A 26,516-nucleotide genomic window follows, 5' to 3' on the forward strand; every position below is an offset into this window, starting at 1 on the left:
ACCCTGAATACAGGGTGAGTTCCGAAATATACAAAGCTACTGTTATAAATTCAACGGCTGAATTTAAAAAAAGTATCATAGTATCCTACCACTGGTATAAATCTCGCTGGAAAAGATTACAAATCTAAATGCGTTTTCCAGTATCATTATAGGTGATTTACTGTGAGAGTAGTAGTAAAGTACATTGTGGAAAATGGGAATTTAATGTTGCAGAAAAAGGGAGTGGAATAGAATGTAATTCAGGGGAGATTTTTAAAGAACAGATGTGCCAGGTGCCACACACTTTATATAATTTGACTTAAAAGTTTTAAAACCTCGATTTGTTGAATTCTTTATTTAGTTCTCCTAAAAATCCCAATATAAGGGGTCCTAAAAAGACAATATTTAATGGTACGTATACAGTGAAGGAGCCTTATAAAAAAGGCTACCTTTGAATCCATACTAGACCGAATTGGAGAAGCGTCTGCGTCGTGACGCCCGCGAATTTCGCCTCTTTTTAGTGCCGATCCGAGCGTCGCGACGCCCAGATCCGCGTGTTTGGGGGCCTTTAAATTGCGGGCAAGGTCGTTTCACATCTCCATCAATACTTTTTCCTCCTCTGTTTCTCATCGTTTGTAAATAGCCTTAACACTTGTGGATTTAAGGTCGTTTGGGACCGATTCTCTTATTTGACTCAGGATTTTCGGTGGGACCTTCCTCCTCAATCATATCGAGACCAAAGTAAATTAAAAAAATTAATGGGTGAAGGTAATAAATGTCATTTCAGTGTTTACTAAAGGAATTCGAACAAAATTTCGTAATTGGGTCAAGATCAAAGAGCTGAATCTGGAACGTTTTCCAGAATCCATAAGTATTGAAAGTGTCTATGTTTATTCAGCTGATTTACGTCAATTAAATCAACTTATCCACTTTACTAAGTTTAGTAGTATTTTCCAATACATAATTATAAAATTGCTGTATTTCACATTTTTGGAAACTGAAATAAGTTGAAGCTGTTTTGGGTGAATGCATAATTAATAAGGGGACAATGTATCGATTTTATTTTGCATAACGTATACAAAGTGTCCCAATATGTAAAAAAAATTAAATAAACCTCAAAAACTAGTGTTAAATTAAACTAGAACAGTATGTGTATGCAAACGGTTAACAAAAACCAACTTTTGAGACTTTTCTTGCATTTGACTGACCGTAAACTTTAAAGGTTCCCCCGTATAGCAAAATAATCAAAACAGCAGTTCTCAAAATAGATTTGTACGTGCCCGGTTCCGCAAAACTCGAATCAAAGTAACATTTCGTATGAAATGGACAGAAAAACCGCAACGTACAGTCTAAACGCCACGTGTTAATGATGCCTGGATCGGTCGTTTGCGTCCCTCAGGATAATAAGTGAATCAAGAGGAGTCAAATAATTATACAGTGTGTTTCATCAGAAATATCCGCCGAACTGGGACTATGAAAGTACGGATGGAATATGAGTGAAAAGGGCCAAATTTCTGTGTTTTTTCATCATGTATATGTTATGAGAGGTGAGTTTTAATTAAGGTTTTTTGGGTTCTAATTTGCCCTTTACTGTAGGTGTAAATAATGAAAACCATCTAAAAAGCCACACAGCAAATCATTGTCTTCAAATTAATTCGTTGTCGTGGTTTTTTGCCCTTTTGGATCATCAATTTTCTGCTTTTAGCAAAAGGGCTGATTTCAGTTTGGTTTTGCTAGCGAGATCGATTTACACCATCGAAAAAATCGGGTCACCGAGAAAAATGTTTTTGTGGCAAAAGTTAATAAAAAATGACTAACCTTTTGATTATAGCCAACTATGAATTGTTCATATGCAGCTACAAGCAATAAATTCCACACGACAGGCAATATCTCATTACTTTTCTGGAATTTAGAATAAATGCCTATATTCGATTTTCCAGTCATAAATTTACAACCTGTCAATGTTTTCAGCATTTGTTGTTTAAAATACCCAAATTTTGAGCCTCCGGATTGATTTACACGTATTGCACAATTTTGTTCCATTTTCCTACAATTTCAATTCTTTTGTTTCGGGTGTGCACTCTACAAAATATTTTTTATTTTTTCAGGGAGAATTACAACTCATTGTTTTCCCTCAATTCTTTAATATCACTTTGTGCCTGAAGGGTATTATGATAATTTACTGTACATCAAAACCATCACCATCAACCTGAATTCAAGTCACACTTTAGGAAACTGGTCGATTTTCAAAGTGGAGATTTTCTACCAATGTCAAGCCGTCATTGGGGGGCTTTGTAAAAGGGCGGAGAAGGGTCCTTAGGACTATAACGCCCCCATTTTCCAGGATATCCTCAAATACGTTTCGCACCTATTTTTATCAGCCCTGTAAGAGCTTTTGAGTATATCTCAATTCGGTGTGTATCCCTAATATCAGGTACAAAATGATGATTTACCGTAATCAATAATTCTCTCTCCTGAAATTTTCAGTTAAAAATTCTTGGTATATGTTTGCTCTCCAGTTAATTATAGGGTGCGGTATAAGGGTTTGTTTGGACATTTAACCTATTGGGCGACAAACATCCCGTCAGTCCCACTCCATAAAGTTGTTGTAAAGTAATTTCAAACTTCGAAAAGGAGAGAGTTAATAATATATTTTCCCCACAAACTGTATTAAACTTTCTATTGCTCACCAAATGCGAGAGCTAACTCATCTCGCCCACGTTTCCAATAAAATTTTCGGTGTCAAAATTGGAATTTGTTTTGTTGCTTTGCAAATCTATAAATACAACCAAAACAAGTCATTTGTGTGATCATTGGTAAGTGCATTTTCCCAGTCAGCCATCCCATCACATATTATTTACGCAAAAATATTTATCTTAGTGTAAATATTTTACTAATAAATTGTATCATAAGGTATGCTATTAATGTAAACCGGCTATTGTTTATTTGCTTTTTGAGAATTTTCAAAATTTACTACACTCCTCCATATTAATATTTTACATGCGTTTACTGAATGGTCAGAGGCTAAATACTACTGAAAAAGTTAACAAATAATGTGGTTGATTTCCTTAAATGAAACTAAAACGGTTGTAATATTTAAATTTGTTTGAAATCCTAATGTGACTTAGCGTATAGTTGTTAAGATTGGTGGCAAGCTAAATTATACTTTTTGGTGTTAAAATTTAGGAACTAAAACTAAAATTGTTATAGGTGAAGGAAGCGCGTGATGGCTGGGGAGCCAAATGGCTCGTCACCAGAAAGCAATATCACCAGTACAACCCCCCCAGCAATTATCACCGGTTCCGCCACTGATCCGCGAGAATACTACAAAACCTACGATGTTATGACAGGGGTGCGGATAGCTGCCACCCTGGGCAGTTTTTTTGGCCTGATGGTTCTTCTCGTTTTATACAAATCAAAATCAAAGGTCAGACATTCTAGTTTAGCACATAAATGATATCGATTTATTTTCGGCTGGGTCGTTGATTTTATGCGTGATTGATTATTGAAATTTGTCTCTAAAAAGTGATGGAAACCTTAAATATTTACCTTTGCATATTACATCTTTCAGCAAATACATTTGGACCACTTGGCCGACTTCCTACGCTGTTTACGTCAAAAAAAAACTGTTTAGCTTAACTTGTCTCCATTAACAATTTTAGACGAGACACGGAACTCTCTGACACGTTTTGTTGCAATGATTTTTCAGACTGAAAAAGCACTAGAAGATCCAAATTTCACAGCTGCGGCGGTGGCCGAAGTCGAAGAAGAAGAACGACAAATCCAGCTGGCCTTAGAAGCAACAGCTTTGGAACAGCTCAATCCAAACCCGAGAAGATCCAGCCGAAAGTCTTTGGATATATCCAGCGGGTTTCATGGTCGAAGAGCTTCCAGAAGATTTTCTTCAGTTGCAGGTATTTTTCGGTTTATCACGATTTAGATAAATATGAAACAGCTACTCGTTTTAGGTTACAGTAGTTTGTTGGAATCTTCATCTAAGGTTAGTCCACGGCTGCCCTGCTTTATTGATGAAGATTCGCCTCCTGAAGATGATGCTTCTTTATATGAAGATGTGTACTACAACGGGTAATTACTCACTTCATTATAAAGGTGATTTTTAACTCACTTTTTTGTTATAGTAAACTAGATGTTCCTCGTCGGCCAAGCAACATAACTTGCTCATCTTCTGGGAGTTCCTACCTGGAAAGACGTGATTCTGCCGTCACTTTAGGTCTTCCAGTACTGCCGGCTCATAAATACAAGTCATCCAGACGACAATCGTCTCCCGTTCCAGAAATCTACGATTTCTATTATCCCATCGATATTCGGGTGACGCAGCCCACCCCTGGAGGATCACCTTGTGGCAGCGATCGCGCCATCTACGAAAGGATGGGGGTGAAACTGGAACCGAATTTAAAGCCTAGATTAGCTCCATTAGCTTCCATTAGTAGTTGTAACAGTTCCTTAGGTAATGGTGTTTGATTTAGTTTTGAATTTTGGTTGTTTGATTGGGGTTCATTCAGAAACAGATTATCCAGATGACTGCGAAGGTTTGTCCTACGTGTGTGACACTTTGCCGGATGAAGAGGAGAATACGGAAAATGGGGTGGATCCCTTTGATACCGACAGTGACGTCAATAGTGATGAGGGTGCGTGTTATGATAAAAGAACTACAGTGTGTGTAATGTCGGAAGACACTTCCCCAACATTAAGTAATGACACTAAAAGGTATTTAAGTTACTTTAAAAACATCTTAGGCAGTTCAGGAAATGTTTGCTCTAGAAATTCGCTAGAACATCCTCTTCCAAGCACCAGCAGATCACCGGATCACAGACCTTTCAAATCGTCATCGATGCTTTACGAAAACGCTCAGCTTCCGCAAATCTCCATGGCCGATGTTCATAGATTATCCTCGTCGAGTGGCAAAATCGATAAGAAATCCTCGTGGGCACAGGAGACGTTATTTTAATCCAGGTGTCCAGTGTACATAATTTCCTCGAAATCGCAATAAGTTTTCTGATTGGTCATACATTCCAACTGGCTTTAGCACGTTGTGTAAGTAGCTGAATTTGGTTAGTGTATTCACTCCTATATATCATTAGTGTGTTTAATAGTGATGACAAAACTGGAAAAATCTAAAGCTGGTCCTAAAGTAAATTGTTAAATATAAAGCCTAAAAAATACATAGATACTATTTATTTAAGAATGTCCATAAATGGGAATGGCACAATTCTTATAAAATGATTTGTATTTGATTTTCAAACTTTGTACACTCTCAAACTGTTTTAAAAAATCAAAACTCTTAACATTATTTTAGAACCAGCTGCAAAACCTATTTTGCTCACTAAAAACCACTTTCTGTACCTACAAGTTAAAATGTTTCAAAAGTCAATAGTGTCGGTTTAGTTACATGTAAATATTGATAAATACAGGGTAGGACAAAAGTGTATTTCTTTACTGAGAATAATAATTGTATTTTTACTACTTTTGTAAATTAGTCTACCTGTACTACAATCCTAACCAGCTTAATAACAACAGTGTAGTTTGTATAATAGAATTTGCGTTTACTCAAATGCTAGGCAGGGTACCAAAAACCGAGTCTTGTACATAATAGTATATTTTGTAAGATGTCTATATAATTATTCGGATTTATTATATACATAAGCGAGCAGAGCAATAGTTGTAACTAAAATGTAAAATATGTGTCATGCTAGATTTTTGTCTTAAAAAAAAAATGTAATTTTATTGCTGATGTAAATTTCTTTTTAAATCGGAGCGGGTTGAAATAAATGTATGTTGTTATGTACACGTTTTATTTAGTAAAAAAAAGCAGGCAAAAATTAAGTAGGTTTAATTGGTGAGTCACCAAACTGGGCAAGGTGAAGCTGGACCTAATATGGCCATTCACGGACGTTGAAAATTTCTCTACAGTCTAAACGTGGGTTGAAGTTTATAAATCAATAAACAGACTGGTCTAACCTGATTACTGTACTCACGAAAAGTGTGTATTAATAACAATTACCCTAATCTATAAGAATTTATAAGTGGGAAACATTGTCACACTTGAATGCCAAAAGACCCTGACTGCCACCTCTAAAGCAATCAGACCAAAAATAAACATATTTTTTCGGTACTGTATATCACAATTAACCATATTTAGCATAAGCAAGGTGCTTTAAATACATGTACAAATTTGAATATTCCACTTGAGAATCGTGTAATGGTTCCAGGGGTCAAAATAGTTTTGTGTACTTTACAGTTCCAAATAAGGATACCAATCCTCCAGTTCCTCAAAACTGTATCTCCTAACAAGCTATTTGAATCTTGTATCATTTGAACCAGTTTCCAACATTCTTTGCTACCTTACTGATTGTTAATTAAGCAATTTAAACTGTAATAACTAAAACACCGGAAGATTGGTAAACTGGCTATTAAGCAATTAAAAAAAGTATAGGAACTATTAAACAAATTTCTTAGCACAAAAGCGTGTGGGTCGTATCCAACCCATGACCATAAAAGAACCCATAGAACATGTTGTCCTTTAAGCTCCTTCATGCTTTTTGCGAGTGGGGAAAAACTCGACTTTTCAGCATTACCGTTTCGTTAGATCAGTTTCGAAAGCGCGCTTACGAAGTTTTGGTGTGGTACGGCACTGCGATTATATCCCATCTTCGCTCCTATTTATTTTCATACTAAAATTACTAAGTAAGTATCAAACAATAAGTACCAAAATCAATTAATTCCTAAAGTGAAGCGGACGATTTATAGAGTGCCAGGCACGAATAGTTTCGAAAGTTTTCCAGACTGAAATAATTTATTGATTTCCAGTCTATATTTTGTACAGTAAAGTGTTTCGTACACACGGCGAAAGGTAAATCACAACCAAAAATAACCTTCTCTACTGTAAAAAGCGTTATTGTGTCGTCCAAATTGATGGTACCGGTTCTAAAGAGTTAGATCACCACCAAAAACAACAAACTGTGAAAGTTAAATTTTCATAAATACCACTCAAGGTTTACCGTTGTTATTCAATTTAAAATGACGAGATTTCCTGTATCTGTATTATAAATGGTGAAATAGAAAATTTTATTTGCAGATCATCATGGGTGGTTTGACTCAAAGACCATGGACACCGACCAAAAGGCGTGGGCCCATTGCCGCCGAATATAATAGTCCAGGACCGGCTTGTGTTTCACTTCCGTCTTATATTGGTAAGTCACATTCTACAGTCTAAATCATATTTGTGCTCAATTCTTTTATTAGTTTATTAGTTTGATCTAAATTTTGCAAAATTATTAGAAAAACTTAAAGATATTTAACAAGTTCAACTTTTTTTATAGTTTTTTCCTGTTAGATGTTAAACTAGTTATTTCTATGCTGCTTTACCAAATGTCGTTAATTCAAAACGTTATTCTAAATTCCCTTCTGTAACCTACAGGAGGGAATGTAACTGCTCCTTACCTGCAAATAGAACAGATACAGCCAATAATAATGTTTCTTCTAATGGATCACCTGGTATATTTAACAATTTCCGGAAAGTGCTCAAAATTCTGCAAACATTTTTACAAAAAAAAAGAAAAATAATTTTTTGAAATTTACAACCAACTTAAATTTGGTGGTCATTTTTGGATTCAACTACATCAAATGGCTATTTAGTTTAGTAAAAACACCTAAATTGCAACTATTGGTGAAATAATTCTATTTTTATGTGAGTCTTTTTCCACTTTGGACTAAAAATCCTGATTTAGTCGAGGGTAATATCCCTAGTGCATTTAATTTTTCCGGAAAAATTCGGAAAAACGAGTTTCTAAGTAATTTGTTTTAACAAATTCATTTTTCCACAGGAAAAATTAGATGCACGAGGGATATTTGGTAAGACTATTTCCTGAGTTAAATAAACATTTTATTTTAATTAAAACAATAGGAACAATAATTAATAAGAACAATAACTTTCAAGCTAGTAAGGGTAACACTATTCTTTATGTTGCTGTGAGGAGTGTGCAATTTTTTCGAATTTTTTTCCGGAAAAACTGCTGACAGCTAAGTTGACAGTTGTTAAGTGATTTTTCCACTTAAAATTTACATTTGTTATACTAATTCTTGATAGCGATTGGTCAAAATTGATAGGAAGGAAATAATCACTGAAATGTTATTAACGTAAACATGTTTGTTGCTTGTTTACTAAACGGGTGATTGTTTAACTGACGTAGGTAAAAAACCATTGGAAGCCAAAACTGGAAGTGCCCCAGCTTACAGTTTTGGGGCCAAACCCAATTCGAAATTAGACAGCGTTGGACCAGGACCTGGACAATACAACGTAACTGGTTTAAGTGCTAAAGGTCTCTATTTTTGTTTTTTTTTTGCTTTTGAGTTATATTGAGGATTGTACAGGAAAAGACACTCCTCCAGCTCTAAGTCTGCATAGTAGGCCTAAGGAACCGAAACCGGACAATTTTCCAGCACCTGGAGACTACAATCCGGACAAAGCGGAGAAAGTAATCCACGACAACTCTCCCAAGTACACTTTTGGGTTGAAAACCAATGTTGGAAAACCTGTAGACACTCCTGGTGAGTTTTTAAGCAAATGGTTCAACCAGTTAACCTTCTAATATCAATAATTAAAGGAGTAAAGATAGTAATTATTTAACACAGCTCCTAACGCTTATAAACCATTTGTACGTACCAGTAGCCTCAGGTACTCATTTGGACGAAGGACCCCACTAGGAAAACCGTCAGATAATCCGGGTTAGTTAACCTAATACAGCCTCCAAATTCAGTTGCCTCTAATTAATAATTTATTAATAATAATTAAGAAATTTCCAGCACCAAACTCGTACAAAGTACCTCCACCTGACAGGTCCAATAAATGCACTTACATGGGAATTAGAATCAAAGGGGAACGCCCACTTAACACGCCTGGTTAGTTAGTTTAACTGGAAGTTAATAAATTGGGTCCTAATAGATTTAATAAGCATGAAATTGGATTAATTTAAAGAAAACTACATTAAGGGCCAGTTGTTTAGGTTATTCAATTTTACTGCAAAATTTCACTGACCCTTAGTATAGCTTTATCTTTAAGTAAGATTCTAACACTACAACACACCTTTTTAGCACCCAACGTGTACAATGTGCCCGAATCTGAACGAAGATTGCATGACAACTCACCTAAGTACACTTTTGGACTGAAAACACCAACTGACAAACCTTCAGACACTCCTGGTTAGTGTTTTCAGAAAAAAACATTTAATTTGCACATTAAAAAGTCAAGTAAAGATAATCACAACACTATTGAGTTTTGATTAACTTGACTCTATAAAACAAACCTTAAAACTAAATTTGGCAGATTTAATAATAAAATTAACCTTCTAGCCCCTAATGTCTATTCAATTCCAACTGGTGAACAACTGGACAACACCCCTAAATACAGTTTTGGGGTGAAACCTGATCCAGTTAAACCCTTCAACACTCCCGGTTAGTTTTGCATGCTTTTTTAGTCCTAACTTAACCTTTTTAACCCTTTTATTCCAGCTCCCAACGTCTACAACATACCTACCGGCGAAAAATTGGACAACACCCCTAAATACAGTTTTGGCGTTAAGCCTGAGTTAGTTAAACCTTTCAACACCCCCGGTTAGTTTTTAGTACTAAAAATTTGGTAGAAACTTGACCTTAAAACGTTTTTAGCTCCCAACGTCTACAGTATCCCAACTGGCGAAATACTGGACAATACCCCCAAATACAGTTTTGGGGTTAAGCCTGATTTAGTTAAACCCTTCAATACACCCGGTTAGTTCACTTGTTTAAAACTCTAATTTATATTTTTTGAATATTAATTCGCACAAAGCTTTTTTTAGTTAAGTTGTAGTTTTTTTTTATTTATTTTTTGGTTTTGTAGCTCCGAATGTGTACAACGTAGAGAAAGCCGATTGCGTCATGCACGAACACACCCCCCAGTATAGTTTTGGAAGTAAACTGAATTTGGAAAAACCTGTTAACACCCCTGGTGCGTTCTTTAATTCAATTTTGTTTGAACTAGTATGAAAAGGAAGAAAAAAAATGTGGTACAGGGTGAACTAGAAAAAACTTGGTAATTTTCAGCTCCCAATGTATACAACATCCCCTCAGTGGTGGGGGAGAGAGGTGCTCCAGCCTACACAATCTCGGGCAGAAACAAGGAACCTTTGGATGAAAGGGTAAAAAATCCTGGACCAGGACAATACAACAACGTCGATCCAGAGAATTACAAACAGCATTCTCCAGCCTACACCATTAGCGGCAGGACCAATATCCCAAAAGACGATCATATTCCTGGACCTGGTGTATATTCTCCTGAAAAGGTTTTTAACTTTTGCCAAGTGGTTTGGATAATTAAATAGTATTGAGTGGGTGCAGGTGGTGGCTCATTTGAAATCATCCCCAAGTCATTCTTTTGGGATACGTCATTCACCATATTTGGGGACTTACAATACTTTTCTCCAAAAGGACAAGACTAGTCTTTTGTTTTGAATTCTGTTACTAACTAAAACTAACACATTTGGAGAAGCACTGGTAACTGTTTCTCATTGCAACTGGCTTAAGAAGGTTAATGTATGTGTTTTTTTTAGGTTGTATTAGAATATCCACCAGCTCACAGTTTTGGAATCAGACACTCTGTATATGCCGACCATTACTAAATAACGAAGAACTCCGAGTACGATTTCGACTGCTTTTAAACGTCAAAACTAGTTTGACAGGCAGATTTTCTCATGTTTTTTTAAAAATAAGTTGGTACATCGTTGATTTTGCTTTTATTGTTGATATAAATAATAGAACTTTCCAGCAATTTTTGTATTAACGCCACCTCTGTTTGTTTTAGCGCTTAGTGGTAAAACTGCTTTGAATGGAAACTGACTAACTACAAAAAAAAAATATAAAAAAATTAAAATGACAAAAAAATTATAATAAAATCATTAAAATAGTTTGTTGTTCTCAGTTTCCGATTAATCAAGTTTTGCTCGCTTGTTATTTTAATAGTTATTACATAGTCCCTAAATAAACCACATTTTGCCTTTAATAATATATACACTATGTTATTAATGTTTACTTTTAATAAAACCTTTAAAAAACCTGATTGCAGTAGTTTAATTGTTTATGTAAATTCTGTTAAGATAACTTAAGCTGATTTACAAATTGCTTATTTGTTTTCTAAATATTATATACTAAAATTTGCGTTATATAACTCTATTCAGGGTGATTCCAAAGTTGGGGATTTCCTTTCACCTGCGAATAGAGCTTAAAAAATAGGTTTTTTTTTTCGTTTGAAGCTTTTTTGAAATATGAACAATAACGAAGATACAGGGTGTATACTATCGACATTTTATAGCATTTTTTATCATCTTTTCAACGATATACAAAAAATCTAGATTGGAGTGCAAATTACAGCTTCACAAGGCTTCAAACCTGGCAACAACGCTGCAAACTCACAAAAAGTGACATAATTTTCGAATTGAAATTTCTGAAAAACTAAAAAAGTTAGAAAATTCGCTCAACCGTCATTTTGTAACATTTTTCATCCTCTTTCTAATGATATATAAAAAATCTAGATTGGAGTGCAAATTACAGCTTCACAAGGCTTCAAACTTAGCAACAACGCTGCAAACTCACAGAAAGTGACACAATTTTCGATTGAAATATCTCAAAAATTAAAAAAGTTAGAAAATTTAAAAAAAAAATTGTTAATGTGTGTTGATTTGAAATAACAATATAATTGTCAGTTAGTTAAAATTAAGTTAAAGTTATTTTTTATTTTAGTTTTTTCAGTAAAACTTTGACACCCTGTATCTTCGTTATTGTTCACATTTCGAAAAAAATTTATTTAACCTTGAACCTTGTTTTTTGAAGCCCTATTCGCAGGTGAAAGGAAAGCCCCAACTTTGGAATCACCCTGTATAATACTAAAATCTATAACTCTCTAGATTCTAGTAATTTTTTAAATAATTAGACATTAACGACGACACCATTAATATGTTTTCTCACAGATATCAAGTCAGAGAAAGCTGAAGATTGTAAAATGACTCACTTCCGGTCACTTCTGAAAATCTGGTCCCTTATTGCCTAACCGAACTGATTTCACATTATATTATTACATCTGAGCAAGATGAAACCGGTTTACTAGCATGATTTCAAACATTTTGTTAAAAAATCTTAGGAATGGTCTACTTGTGATAAAACGGATGTGACGTCATTTAACAGTTGGTCACGTGGCCATTTTATCAGTTAAAATGACTAACTGTCAAATGAGGTTACATCAGTTTTGTCACACTCACACATATCGTTTACACAGTTTATCTTCATCTTTGTCTGGAGTTTTGAATGGAATTTTGAAATTTCCATACCTGTATAAGTTACGCAATGGAATGAAGTATATTTCAAAAAAATGCGTACCATTTTATTTAACATGATTAACTGATCTAGAAGTAGTCGACCTTGTGTTACAAAGCTATGCCTTGCAGCAATAATACGAATGAAAGAATTGTTAACTAATTACATTAATATAAATCCACTTTTCAGCATTTTGATTAAGAAAGCAGAAAAGCTTATTTACCTTACCCTGTATGACATAAAATCTGTTATATTCTATATCTTGAACTTTGTAACTACGGACCTGTTTAAGAAATGATAACAATTTTCTTTAAAAATTAATTAAAAAAAGAAAAACAGTATTGAATACGTGTTCGATTGGACAGGAAGTGGGTACCAACAATATGGTACCCACGTCCCTCCTTCATCCCAAAAAAGGACTCCTAAGCACATAATTGTGCATTGGTCATCAAGCCAAACGCGCAGCAAACCTGCTGAGTGTTGTATTCCTGCTATAGCCTAAGCGAAACCATCAAATCGTTCCCACGCAACTGTCAGACGTGTTTCTCACTTTGTTTTTCGATTTTCAAGATGTTCCAGAAGTGACTATTCGAACCATTTGTTGTCTTTAGTGTTTACGGTGTTTTGTGGTGCAAAAATCCGTTTTTTTTTGGATTAATAACTAGCAATAACCTGGTGAGTCTAAATAAAAAAATCTTGTGTCATCATTTAATTGAGTTGATTGAGTGGAACACTCTAAAGTACGCAATTACTACATGAACAAGCATCTACAAGTGTATGAGATTTTGTTATTAATCTTCATTTTGCAAATTCATGAATTCTCCGACATACGTGTGTGAGATGAATAACGAGAACAAACTCCATTTTGTATATTTTCTCCCTGAAATTCAGTACCATAATCAGTATTTTAATTGGATTTTAATTCGCAAAAGTGTACTGTACAAATTTGTGAAGGTTTTTCATGTAAAAGTGAATTCCGTTTTGATTGATGATGAGAGGATTAAATGATAGGCCGTTTCAGAGATACGTGTCGAAAATAACAACAAATTTTGGCAAAAACCAATGGAAAAATTAAAACAAACTTGTTACGTCATACTATGTTACTTTGATTTACTCCATAGATCTTAGAGTGATGTAAAAACTATTACAAAGACCCATATATTAATAACAAAATTGAACTTCTGATCTATATTGCAAACAATTATTGTGTAGATATTTTGTATGGTAAAAAGCTTCTAAATTCAGAGAATCATCAGTCTTTAGTGTTTATTAAATTTATTAAATGAGAACCATCTGGCTGAATCTGACTGAGTGTGGGTTCAAACAGCTATAACAAGTGTTCGTATGTAAGTTTAGATGTTTTTTAGCCATATACAATGCCTGTGCAACTAACAGGATTCGTTAATTAAGTTTCCGGAAGTAGCCGACAGTGACTAACCAATCAGCATAATTTAATTGAACCTATCTAAAACCATTATTCAAATTTTTTGGTTAAGTGGAGTGTGGTATGGATGTGTGACACCAAACATTTGTAACCCAATATCTTAAAACCGCACAAAAACTAATGGAAGGGTGTATTCTATTGTCTAGAATCGATATTTATGTCTATAAACTGTAATTTGCTTGCCTCAAAAGTTGTTGAATTTTTTATGGTATTACTACATCACTGCATACAATTTTGATATCGTTTATTCATAATTTTGTTATCGAACACGCTATTTACGAACAACAAACCTACTTTGCTTATTTATTAAATATAGTAAATTCACAGAACTCTTTATCATGTGTATATTTTTTAGGTGTGTTTTTATTTATATTCTTTATTACTTTCCTCTTTCCAGTGGTGTAAAGCAAAAAATTCTATCTTAAAAACTATGAAAAATAAAAAATCTGAATCACTACAATTTTCATGCACCCCCTGTATACTGGCGGCACTGACAGCTTTATGGATCTACTAAGAATGAATTTAGCATTTCTTTACGAACCTTTTTGCTCTCTTTCAAATTTTTTGTAACCTTTACCGTTTCTGAGTTATTTAGCCAAAACTGGTTTGATGCAACAAATTTTCAAATCAGTTTAAATTGTGGTTTGAAATTTGAACACCCTGTAACTCGATTATTTTTTGGAGTTCAGGGTGGTTTAACCACTCAAATTAACCGCCTTGAGCTCTTTTTTCCAGTGGAGTTGAGCAAAAAATTCTATCTAAAATATTGCCTACAGGGTGACCAAAAACATTCAATCACCATACTTTTAATTCACACCCTGTATACTGGAAGCTAAAACGGTCCTGTACACTTACGGTGTTGGGATAAGCAGTTCATTAGAAACATTTTTTGCCTCTTGCATTTTTTTTGTAACTTTTACCGTTTTTGAGTTATTTAAGAAAAACTGGTTTGGTGCAACAAATATTAAATCAGTTGAAAATTGTGAAATTTGAACACGGTTTAAAGGACAGTCAGAGACAAAATCGCCTGTAAAACCCACTTGGAGTAAGAAAAATGATTGTTTTAAGCACACTTTTGGAATCCTCATTAAATTTCCTATCCAATAACCTGAAAAAACACTACAAAATTTGGTACAGTCAGGGAGAAAAGCGGTATCAAAATTATAGAGTATTTGTAATTTAACTGTCAAATTTTCTTGGTAAAGTAAATATTTACTTTCCTATAATATAAGTAAAAAATCTAAATTTATTTTTATTGATCCATTTTAGCTGATTTGGGCTTCAATTAAGCTATAGTTGATTAGTTCGTTGGCAATATTCTAAATTGAAATTTATCGATTATCTCATCAACCATTCAAAGCACCCACAATACACTTGGAAGGTTTCAAGTAAATTGGTAATATACTGTCAAATCATTGTCATTAGGGAAATTAAATTTATTGGATGTGTGTACGAAACCTGAAACCTTTAAAACCTAAGATAGGCACGTATGTTAAATACGGCTTTAGATACAAACTGAAATGGTAAACGAAAGAGGTCAAGAACAATGCTAAAACGTATTACGAACAATGCAGTTCAAGTTGGTTGCAAACGGGAAATTCTAGTCTATTGAATTTAAAATCGATTCTTTTCGACTGATTTTTTACGTCCCAGTAGTAAAACAGCACTTAACGATTCCTGAAAACAATATGGTTTCGATTGTTTAAGCAATAATATTTAGATGAATGGGCAGTTTGAAATTCGAAACGAATAACACATTTCCAGTTAATGTCAACAATGATTTATGATCCAGGTTGGAAAATGTATGAAGGAATGAACGGCAACTCGGTGAAATTCACTAGAACAACCAGTCAAATCTGTCCAACCCCAGAAGAAGAGCTTTTGGACGCAGTTTTGACCAACAATTTAGATAAAATCGAGCAACTGGTTATTAGAAACGAACACCTTCTCAGCCACACCTATGAGGAGTACGATAAAAGAATTCTGCTGATCGCCTGCTCTGAAGATGGCGTCAGAGCTGAAACGGTTAAAAAACTACTTGACTTAAGGGCCAATCCTAGAGATTACAGTGATGAAGGGCGGGAAGCCCTACATTGGGCTGCTCAACGAACAGATCCGAGAATTTTACAAGTTTTACTGCAGCGAAATCCTGGAGATGTTAACGTACAGGATTCGCATGGTTAGTACCTTTAAAAAGGGCTACAACAAAGTTAATTTTCAATTATTTAGGAAACACTCCCTTGCAAATTTTAATCCGATATGGTGCCACAAATTCTCAAGATTTTCTGGACTGTGCTAGACTGTTAATCAGGAAAGGAGCAAACGTGAATTTGATTGATAATAAGAATAAGAACGCTTTGGATTGGGCTACCAAACGTGGAGTTCTGGATAAAATCCAGCTTATTATTAACGAATCCCAAGGAAATGTAAGCAAACCTTTTCAATCAGCTGCAAGGTTTTCAAGTTTATATTTTTTTAGGTAACCAACAATAATGTTGGTGCACCCAAAAATCCTGGAGAGGAACTGTACAACTACTTAAAACTAGGAAACGAAATTGAATTTATTAGTTACAGTAACGGGGACATAGAAGAATGGGTTGACTATGAAAATGGGTACACTTTGTTGCAATTCAGTTGTGAAAAAGCCTTAAATAGGGCCGCTATTTATTTACTGTCTAAAGGAGCCGACCATGAAAAAACTGGAAGTAAAAACCACACAAAACCAGTATGCTACACTGCAAAACAAACAAATTTGTATTAATTGTAGTTTTTCAGATAGTAATAGCTGCCGAGCAGGGAAATCAGGAAATTTTTAAAGCTCTTCTAGATAAGTACCCTAATTTGACTAGTATTCCAGAGGGGTTGTTGCCGATTTTCCTTAAATACAGCCACCACGATGGGTTTAAAGAATGCTACAAAATTTACAGAGATCGAATCAACACCGGTGATCTGGATGAAAAGTCGCTGAAAGTGAACGAAAAGGATCGAAACGGCAACACTGCTTTAAAATATGCCATCAGGTGAGATTTCACTTAAATTTGATCTTTTTACACAAATTATGGTTTTTTTCTACTAGATATGGTGATTCTAAGATAGTGCATGAACTTCTGGATCAAGGTGCCTCACTGGGCACCAAAGACCAATACGACTTAATGCCGATTCATGATATTAAGCCTGAACTTTTGGAAGAACACCTGGATAACTGCGTGAAATTTGACGGGAAGAGCAATTTTAAAGTGGAAAATGAATATTTCAAAATTGCTTTAAGTTTCCGTACTTTGATACCTCCATACGCCAGGCCACGTAAGGAGAACGAGAAAGATATTGAAGCAGCCGGTATTACTTCTTTAGTTACTAAAGATTTGGTGAAGGAGACTGAGGTAAGGATACTAACTATTAAAATGATGGTTTGATTTGATTTTTTCTTTAGGTTGTATCATTCATGGCTAACTCCCCGGAGTACAAGCATTTACTTAGTCATCCTGTTATTGTAAGTTTTCTGCTGATGAAATGGTTGCAGATTCAGTGCTTGTTCTGGGTTAATTTGTGTTTTTACATCGCTTTCGTAGTGTCTTTAGTCATTTACGTGTTTTCTGACTATGCTTACTTTCCAACACAAGAAAAATCCACCATTCACCTTATGTTTTCCACTTTGTCTTACTCATGTTTATCTCTGACTCTTATACTGTTAATCATGAGGGAGTTATTCCAAATCTTCGTAGCACCAAACAAGTATTTTAAAAACTTTGAAAACTACATAGAAATAATTCTTATTTTATTGACTTCTTTTATTGTTTTTATGACTAATCCTTCTTTAGACACCAAGAAGCAACTATCATCTTTGGCCATTCTGCTAGCAGCTTTCGAGTTGGTTTTAATGCTAGGATCACATCCCTACTTTTCCACTAATGTGGTAATGCTGAAAACAGTTTCATTTAATTTTTTCAAATTCCTCGTTTGGTACTGTCTTCTAATAATCGCTTTTGCGATGAGTTTCTATCTGTTATTCACTTCCAGTGTTCCAAACTCTTTGACAGTGTCACAGAACCAAACCGCAGAAGATGATACAGACAAATCTTTTGATGATCCTGGACGTTCAATTTTCAAAACTATCATAATGTTAACCGGTGAATTTGACGCTAGTAGCATAAATTTCGATACATTTCCTGTAACCAGCAAAGTGATTTTTGCCCTTTTCATTTTTATGATTGCCATAATTTTGTTAAATCTCCTTAACGGTTTGGCAGTTAGTGACACTCAAATGATTCAAAACGACGCGGAATTAGTAGGTCACATAGCCAGGGCGCAACATATTAGATATGTGGAAAGCATGTTTATGGACAATGTCCTCCCTACAAATATCCTGAACAGAATCAGAGATTTGTGTTGTTGTTTACCCTTTAAGAGCACCTGGAACGTCAAAATTGTGCAAACTTTTTGTCCTAACGTTTGTCTGTTTCCTAAATATCTCAACTACGAACTGGTTTTCCATCCAAACCAAAACTCCGCTGTCGTCTGTAATCATGGAGAGAGGAACCTGAAACCAGGCTGCTTGCCTTGCTCTTCAATTCATTTAGATCGGCAAACGGTCAGACGGATCAATGTAATAGTGCAGAAGAAGATTGAGGAAGAAAACGCTGTTAGTGCTACTCAAAGGCTGGAAAATGAGATAATGGAGATAAAAAACAGAATGGATGAGTTATTAAAAGCTTTGAATAAGTAAAACTCTTGCAATGTGATGATAGATGTACGTTTAATATGTTTTATTAGGATTAGTTTTGTAATAAAGATATTTTTAAAAATGTTGTGACTGAATTTGCAACATTTTGTTTAGTTAAAAGGAACTTATGCTAAAATTATCACAAAACTGTATTTTTGAAACTTTAATGTCATTTTTGTTAATTATTATTTAGTAATACTGATTCAAGAAGAGGATGGCCTGATACAGGTTAAGATAAACCTTTACCTTACAAAGTAACTAAAAATTATGTATATTTATTATTACTAAATTTTACCAAAATTGTTTTAGTAGTTTCGAATGGCGTTTAAAGGCACTAAAAATATAGTTTCAGGTTAGTAATATCACTCTATAAAGGCTTTCTAAAAAATTCAAGAGATTTCTACACAAATACCCTAAAAAATCACAGCAGCAAGTTAGCTATAGTGATGCATTTCCAATTAAATACAGTTCTTCACACAACTTACTATGTTAGTTTGAATAGGCTATAGGACACTATAGTCTGTCAATGTTAAGATTGCAGTGACGTTTCTGGTTAGATTGACATTTCGTTTCATCAGTATGTTTGGTTGTATAAGTAAAATTGTGTCTATATTACATTAGAGTGACTGGAATCTTATCTTTGGCAGACTTTAGGTACAGATCACATTTTATAATCAGACTTTAAAAACAGTTTACTTATTCACACTACTTGTACTGTCTGTCCTTTCGCGTTTTTGCAACTGTTTCTGCACAGGACTGACTAAAACACTAGCAGGATTCACTGCCCGAACTGAAAACCTTCTTTGAGGTACTTGAGGAGGAATGCTAGAGTAGGGAGGAGGACCTGGAGAAAATACCGTGTTCTCCGTTAGGGTTGGTGGAATACTACTGTCTACAAACATAGAGCTGCGTCTTTCATTCTGGAAGGCTACTGACATTTTTCTCTTTGGGATTTTTACGTCTTTTAAGAGGCTTTCATCTGAAGGTCTTAAAGAAAACCGTCGTCGAGCTCCTACTTCCTGTTGAGGATAATTGGGAACCAGGGAGGCCCTTCGGCCTTGCGCTATAACTATACCGTGTCTTCGAGCCCTTGGTGAGGTGTTTTCGGTGTTTATGTCTTCAGGATCTGATATCACTGATAAAGCCCTAATAAAGTCTGCTATGGAAGTGTGTTCGAGGATTTGGTCCCTGGTGGTTAGTAAGGAGTCCCTACGAATAAACAAGTCTGGAGGTGGTTCAGTTTGAATCTTAGGCTTCTCCGGGTCTTGAGCTGATTCATCCCTGGACATTAGTCGGTTACGAATCTTCCGGAACAAATTCTCCCTTTCAGGCTTCTTATATTCTACTACAGACTTAGCTCTTTGTCTTCTCTTAAACTCTTTTATAGCATTTTCAGCTTCTGCTCCGTACCAAGTGTTACCGTATACATTTTGATTTAACAGCATACTAGGAGGTCGTACGTCACTAATAGCCCTGCGTTTCTTCAATTTATTACTATCCATAAATTCAGATGCTAGGATTGTATCGTCAGAGAATCCATGAATTCCTAGGTTATTATGAGCTTCGTGCAGGGACTCACAGCTCAGTGCATCACAAACTTTGAACAACAAATCAGTTTGGTTGAACAGATCATTTGTAGGTCTGAATGTTTTCTCTTTATCTATCCTGTCTAGATCAGTGTCTGATTGTACTCTTTGGAAGTTTACTGCACGGTAACACTCGGACATAGCTCTTTTTCGAACAGCACTAGGCGAAGACTTTTTGTATATAGTCAAGTCTGGGCAACTCTGACTTCTTTCAATTATAGAAGGGACGTAATCAAACTCTCCTTTGTAGACAGGTTTGACTCTCATAAACAACATCTCGTGCAACAATGTTCTGAGTTCAGACCTGATTTTTTTGGGAGTATTTTTGAGGTTTTCACTCAACATATGCTCAATCTGTTTGATTCTCTTGCTTCTCATTCCGGTTGTGATAAAGTTGATGATCATCAGCACGTAACCCATACCACCAATGATCCAAACTAGCAAAAACACCTGGTAAACTGCGTATAGAGCTCCAAAACCAAAAATGTCTTCTGTACCTATATTAACAAATAATATTGTACTACTTCATAGTAATTGATAAAGTGGCAAACCTACCAGCAACGTAATCACCAAACCCAATGGTAGTGAGTGAGACAAAGGAGTAGTAGACAGAGATATCGTAGTCCCAACCTTCAAACACTGTCATGATGGTTGAGGGGAGGAAAATGAAAAAAGTGAATCCAGGAACCAGGTAAAGGATTACCTGGCCTATTAGTCCCAGTTTGGCAGTGTCATAATCGAATTTAGCTTCCAGTCTTGAGTTTTTCCATCTTTGGTGCAGTTTGGTAAACTGAAAAACCAAAAAAAAATACGTGAAATTTCCTTTTAAATGAGGTGCAAGTCAACATTTTGGCAGAAAATTTAAAATGGCGGCTTGGGACGGATATACATGAAATCTGACTAAAAATATTTACAATACAATATGTGATATTATGGTAAAGGAAATTTGACGCCCTCTAGCGTCCAAACGGAGTTCTCAATCAACTCATGTGGGGATATTTTTGGAAACCTTGAAATCTGATCTATCTTTTGTTTTCTATGACATTTTGACGTATTTTGTCAAGTAAGGGAGTAATTTAGGGTCAAAGCAACGAGTGTCACAAAATATGTGATTTTATGGTGAAAGAAATTTGACGCCCTCTAGCGTCCAAACGGAGTTCTCAATCAACTCATGTGGGGATATTTTTGGAAACCTTGAAATCTGATCTATCTTTTGTTTTCTATAACATTTTGACGTATCTTGTCAAGTAAGGGAGTAATTTAGGGTCAAAGCAACGAGTGTCACAAAATATGTGATTTTATGGTGAAAGAAATTTAACGCCCTCTAGCGTCCAAACGGAGTTATCAATCAACTCATGTGGGGATATTTTTGGAAACTTTGAAATCTGATCTATCTTTTGTTTTCTATGACATTTTGACGTGTCTTGTCAAGTAAGGGAGTAATTTAGAGTCAAAGCAACAAGTGTCACAAAATATGTGATTTCGCGCATATTTTAACCGATTGCAGTCGATCATATTTAGCGTATTGTGCGCCCGAGACTTTACTGTGACGTCAGTATATAATCTATCAATGTCAAGACAACTTACCGATTTCCCGAAAAAGTCTCCTAAAGTGTAAATAACGATTCCATTCATCGGTATGCCCACCAAAGCGTAGAATATCATAAACATTCTGGTAAGCATAGTGGTAGGGGCTAAATTACCATAACCTAAAACGCGACATAACAAATAGCTTTACTCTGGTAAGAGCGCAAAATTAACAGACTTACCAATGGTACTAACAACCGTTATCACAAAGAATAGCGAATGGTAAAAATCCCATTTAGAGGGGATGGGCTCGTCGCTCATATCCATACTTAAAGGCTTACCACAGTATTGGGTAAGATTGGCAAATAGATTCTTTTTTTCACTGTAGTTTCCTTTAAAATGTTTTTTCATTAAACCTAGAATCAAATAAAAGGATTTTTAGGAACAGCTATGTTAATTATAATAGTATAATGGCGATATCCAATAAATCCCTCACTTCTGAAGTAATCTAAAAAGATAACAGATGCTTCCAAAACACTATAGAAACTCTAAAAGCTTCTGAAACTTTTACAAGCATTCAAATGTTCCTAAAGTAGCATAGAAGCATCCGAAAGCTTTTAGAACAGTCTAAAAGCTTCCAAATGCTCCTCAATTAGCACTAAAGCAGTTTAAATGCGTGCAACAGTTTCTAGAAGCGTCTAAGATTTTCAAATGCCTCTAAAGCAGTCCAGAACCTTCAATATGCTCTTTAAACTATCCAAAAGTCTTCCAAATGCTTCTGAAGTAGTCAAAAAAGATTTCAGAAGCTTCCAAACATTGAAACTCTGAAAGCTTCCAACAAAACAGTGTATAGAAGAAGAAGATATAGAAGCTTCCAAAGGCTTTTAAAAGCGTGCAACAGTTTCTAAAATCATCTAACATTTTCAAATTCCTCTAAAGCAGTCCAGAACCTTCAATATGCTCTTTAAACTGTCCAAAAGTTTTCCAAATGCTTCTGAAGTAGTCAAAAAAGATTTCAGAAGCTTCCATACATTGAAACTCTGAAAGCTTCCAACAAAACAGTGTATAGAAGAAGAAGATATAGAAGCTTCCAAAGGCTTTTAAAATCGTGCAACAGTTTCTAAAATCATCTAAGATTTTCAAATTCCTCTAAAGCAGTCCAGAACCTTCAATATGCTCTTTAGACTGTCCAGAAACTTTCCAAATATTCTTAAAATAATCTAAAAAAAATTCAAAAGATTCCAAAACACTATCAAAACTCCAAAACAGTGTCTAGAAGCTTTCAAATGCTCTTCAATTAGTCTGGAAGATTTCGAAACAGTCTCAAAGTTTCCGTCTGATTATAGAGCAGTTTAAAAGCGTGCAACAGTTTCTAGAACCATCTATGTACAATGAGTTTTTGATTTGAATATTAACAATAATTAGTTAAACTACTTTTTTTTTTGGGACACCCTTTGTATCTTTGACAGTAGTTTGATTGCTTTAAATCGTTTTTACGTACAACAGTAGTAATTTGAATGATTGTTGCCAGGTTATCTGGGTTTTATCGGGTAAGGTCGAGTGAAAACCATACTTTACCACTTCAGACAAATAATTATCACAAGTGTAACTACACCATGGCACTAATCACATGATTAAGACAAGAGTTTAAGCACGTATTAGGATGATTAAGTAATTATAGAATCCACTGCTTGAAATCTTATAAAATAAAAAATACCCTCCTGTGTAAATTTATGCACGAAAAACCTGAAATGCAAAAAGCAGGTGACAAATAAACGGTTTTGCACCTAAAAAGTCATTGCTGGTAATTCAGGTTTTATTTCTAATGGCCTAGATTACAAAAATCTCTGACCCTCGATTTACAAACTGGAGTATCTGTATAAGGTCGACCAAATGTTGTAATGTACGAATTAACCTTAAACCCCTCGATTCCATGAAAATTTCGAAGAAATCCTTGAAAGTTGTAAAGTTGTACGCAAGAAATTAACAGGAACACTTAACAGGATACTACGCAGACAGGCTCTAAAAAGAATAAATCAGATAAGATAAAGTTGACATTCTATAGAAATTACTTGAAGAGTTTCTTGGTATTTATTAATTTACTTAATTACAATCACCTACTTGATTTGGTTTTAGTGATTGAATAAACAGAGATTGGAGGAAAATCTAAAGAATTACTTCAAAGAAAAAAGAAAAAAATTGTGAAACACAGTGGGAGGTATCAAATTTATAGATAAGCTTCATTGGAATCACTTTTATACTACTTAAGCCAGTACGAAGAACGTTTCTCTCTTACTTCCGTTTTTATCAATATCAGATTAAAAATTGATCTTGATCATTGATTGGTAATTAACACATCAGACCATCCACACAGTTTTTTTCAAATCTGTTGAAACTCTGACCGCAATTGTATATTGTTGAGTCAATTGCCTACTCATCGTAAAGTTTTGCCGTACCTTCTAAACTAACAATACCATTTCAGTTAAATAGTAAATATTTAAAAAATGGGTTTTGGTTTAAGTTTGGAATGCGTTAGTAACGCTATTTAATGTATTTGAAAAAAATATACAGGGTGTCTAAAAAGTCTGGAATATTGCAAATATCTCGAAAACTGCTGATTTTATTTTTCTCAAAATTTGCGTCTTGTTATAGTAAATAACAGCGCATGACGTGAGGGTGAAATGAGGTTCGCAAGTATACAGGGTCCGTCACAAAGTATACCAACTTTCTTAATTCAAACCTAACACACTGTATATTACTTCAGATTTTAAGAGTACTTATAAAGGCCAATTCAACGATATACGATTTTTTTTTTTTTTTTTTTTTTGTACCTACCTATAACAATGATAGGTGTAACAATGACAGCTAACGTCAATATAATGTTAAATTAATTGGCAAATTTTCCTATTACTTAAAATGGTGTTAATTTTTTTTTTTTTTTTTTGAATGGGCTAGTTTTAATTAATTTACTTAACGTTTAAGTGTTTTCATAATTTCCTCAAATAAAATTGACTAACCCTGTATACTTGCGAACCTCATTTCACCCTCACGTCATGCGCTGTTATTTACTATAACAAGACGCAAATTTTGAGAAAAATAAAATCAGCAGTTTTCGAGATATTTGCAATATTCCAGACTTTTTAGACATCCTGTATATTTGCAATTTATGCAACGTTATCTTTATAATAGATTTGTAAAAAATACCAAAACGCTTTGACGTAACTGTTAGTATTATGTGGAAGGTCACCTATTAAACTTTTAAAAGGTGCCTATTTACAGAGAAACATAACAAGGCTGTATGATAAGTTTTTCAGCCATATATGAAAAACAGTTTTGACAGAATAAGCTTGTGCATTAACAATAATTTCGATGAAAGGACGGTAGTTATTAATAAATAGCGGCACGTTCAGGTACAAATATGGTCGAACAGTTTAAAGGTGACAAGAAATTTTTCTGGATTTAAAAGTAAAAAATTTGTAAATTTCAAAAAAGTAGTTAAAGATGTTGCAGTTACTGGGAAAATTAAATTTTCTGTTAAAAATGTCAGATAGCACGATTGGACTACTAAATATTAATTAGTAAAATGTTGCAAACCAAAAAGAGAATAATTAATTTTTTATTAGTTTTCTCAAAAATTAGAAAACAAACTACCAACATTTTAGCTAATTGAGAGCAGCAATGGTAATTAGAACTGAAGAACAATAAAAACTGTATAATAATGTTAAAATTTCCAACAATTTTAAGCTTTTTTAATGTACTATTAAACTAAACAAACTTTTTAAACTTGAAAAAATTATTGTTGATCCAAACTAAACTACTAATAACCGTTATCTTAAAACCCATTTGAAACAACAAAAGGTGGTTGAACCTGACCATACTTACGTTCAATATTTTTCCTATCTTCTTTTTCAATGCTCGCCCTTTTGTATTCCTCCTTCGATTCCACGTAATAGAAAATTGCCGCCCCAGCAAGCAAATACATCACATAGAGGCACAACAACACTAGCCATTGTTTTTTGGACATTTTTTCTAGTTGGTCCTACAATATGCACACATTTAAAACTAACTGAGGTGGTTTTCAGTAGTTTTCGTAATTGAAACCTTATTAGCTAGCAAAGGCTCTGATTCTTCTTCACTTGAATCCATGACACTGGATTGTTTGAAAATTCATTATAAACGCAAATACTTGAACCTTATCGTCACTTAAGAATATATTTTATAATGTAATAAAGTTTTTACCTACCTGATTTTAGTCAGGATGATTAGGCACACTACATACTGAAGAATCACATTTGTCATTAACAAACACAAATTTTACTTTAATAGTTTTTGGGGAGCGGTTAACCAATTGTTCGAATCGGTTTAGTTCTGTTCACATAGTGCGTACTGATTTTTTACCGATCGACTTCACGATTTGCGATATACTCCAAATGATAATATGGTAGTAGTTACCAAGAAGAGTGAAGTATCCACGTAAAAAGATTTGATAATGCAACCGACAAATTGGTTTGAAAATGCGACGAGCAGTTGTTATATTACAAGTCCATCCTTCTCTTGTTGCTTCAAGAAAGGGGGGAACCGTGATAACAAATTGTAGCAACTTAAAACTATAAAGTTTTCAAGCGCAGGTGATTTGCTGATCAATGTTTACCGTAATCTCATTAATTTATAATCGTTTTTTTTTTACTAAATTAATGTTTTGATTTCGTAACTTTTTTAAATTCAATTTTTGATGCAGGTTCAACGGTATCAATCATTTCATTCATTGCATATAAACCAACAGAGCATTTTAAAGTCAACTAACAAATAATTTTTAATTTAAGATATAGAAGTGGATAAATAAAGCCCTAACTATATAAAAATTTGATGATTATTTGCACTAATGGAAGTTTTAAATTAT

General features: G+C 34.5%; 4 protein-coding genes across 15 annotated transcripts; 3 read left to right on the forward strand and 1 right to left on the reverse strand.

Moving 5' to 3' along the window:
• The first annotated feature begins 499 nt into the window (after positions 1 to 499).
• Positions 500 to 5,781, forward strand: LOC145735761 (uncharacterized). Of its 6 annotated transcripts, none has more exons than XM_081989807.1 (8): positions 500 to 747; positions 1,236 to 1,526; positions 3,190 to 3,406; positions 3,689 to 3,893; positions 3,948 to 4,065; positions 4,119 to 4,447; positions 4,503 to 4,707; positions 4,762 to 5,781. In XM_081989807.1, the coding sequence occupies exons 3-8, from the start codon at positions 3,206 to 3,208 to the stop codon at positions 4,946 to 4,948; spliced, it is 1,245 nt and encodes a 414-aa protein (XP_081845933.1). In that variant the 5' UTR covers positions 500 to 747; positions 1,236 to 1,526; positions 3,190 to 3,205; the 3' UTR covers positions 4,949 to 5,781. The 6 variants fall into 6 exon arrangements, with proteins under 6 accessions (XP_081845933.1, XP_081845932.1, XP_081845934.1 ...); XM_081989806.1 differs by having other exon boundaries at positions 1,248 to 1,526; XM_081989808.1 differs by having other exon boundaries at positions 500 to 720.
• Positions 5,782 to 6,530: 749 nt separating this feature from the next.
• On the forward strand, positions 6,531 to 11,089 carry LOC145735105 (uncharacterized). 6 transcript variants are annotated; one of them, XM_081988837.1, is made up of 13 exons: positions 6,532 to 6,684; positions 7,076 to 7,190; positions 8,190 to 8,318; positions 8,371 to 8,547; positions 8,632 to 8,724; positions 8,803 to 8,898; positions 9,091 to 9,198; positions 9,349 to 9,450; positions 9,508 to 9,609; positions 9,664 to 9,765; positions 9,875 to 9,982; positions 10,078 to 10,316; positions 10,584 to 11,089. In XM_081988837.1, the coding sequence occupies exons 2-13, from the start codon at positions 7,082 to 7,084 to the stop codon at positions 10,650 to 10,652; spliced, it is 1,434 nt and encodes a 477-aa protein (XP_081844963.1). In that variant the 5' UTR covers positions 6,532 to 6,684; positions 7,076 to 7,081; the 3' UTR covers positions 10,653 to 11,089. The 6 variants fall into 6 exon arrangements, with proteins under 6 accessions (XP_081844966.1, XP_081844963.1, XP_081844965.1 ...); XM_081988838.1 differs by lacking the exon at positions 6,532 to 6,684 and adding an exon at positions 6,832 to 6,850; XM_081988840.1 differs by lacking the exon at positions 10,584 to 11,089 and having other exon boundaries at positions 6,531 to 6,684; positions 9,875 to 10,014; positions 10,078 to 10,293.
• Positions 11,090 to 11,873: 784 nt separating this feature from the next.
• Positions 11,874 to 18,585, forward strand: LOC145735103 (transient receptor potential cation channel protein painless-like). Its single transcript, XM_081988834.1, has 7 exons — positions 11,874 to 13,014; positions 15,576 to 15,962; positions 16,013 to 16,209; positions 16,263 to 16,508; positions 16,559 to 16,803; positions 16,860 to 17,163; positions 17,214 to 18,585. The coding sequence occupies exons 2-7, from the start codon at positions 15,584 to 15,586 to the stop codon at positions 18,504 to 18,506; spliced, it is 2,664 nt and encodes an 887-aa protein (XP_081844960.1). The 5' UTR covers positions 11,874 to 13,014; positions 15,576 to 15,583; the 3' UTR covers positions 18,507 to 18,585.
• Positions 18,586 to 18,653: 68 nt separating this feature from the next.
• Ork1 (open rectifier K[+] channel 1) lies at positions 18,654 to 26,132 on the reverse strand. Of its 2 annotated transcripts, none has more exons than XM_081988836.1 (6): positions 25,860 to 26,132; positions 25,499 to 25,655; positions 21,859 to 22,032; positions 21,677 to 21,798; positions 20,645 to 20,879; positions 18,654 to 20,586 (listed from the first exon to the last, which is right to left on the reverse strand). In XM_081988836.1, the coding sequence occupies exons 2-6, from the start codon at positions 25,638 to 25,640 to the stop codon at positions 19,196 to 19,198; spliced, it is 2,064 nt and encodes a 687-aa protein (XP_081844962.1). In that variant the 5' UTR covers positions 25,641 to 25,655; positions 25,860 to 26,132; the 3' UTR covers positions 18,654 to 19,195. The 2 variants fall into 2 exon arrangements, with proteins under 2 accessions (XP_081844962.1, XP_081844961.1); XM_081988835.1 differs by lacking the exon at positions 25,860 to 26,132 and adding an exon at positions 25,718 to 25,750.
• Positions 26,133 to 26,516: the final 384 nt, after the last annotated feature.

This window comes from Ips typographus, linkage group LG11 (assembly GCF_016097725.1).
Source record: "Ips typographus isolate SLU linkage group LG11, UJ_Ityp_2.0, whole genome shotgun sequence".
NCBI lineage: Eukaryota > Metazoa > Arthropoda > Insecta > Coleoptera > Curculionidae > Ips > Ips typographus.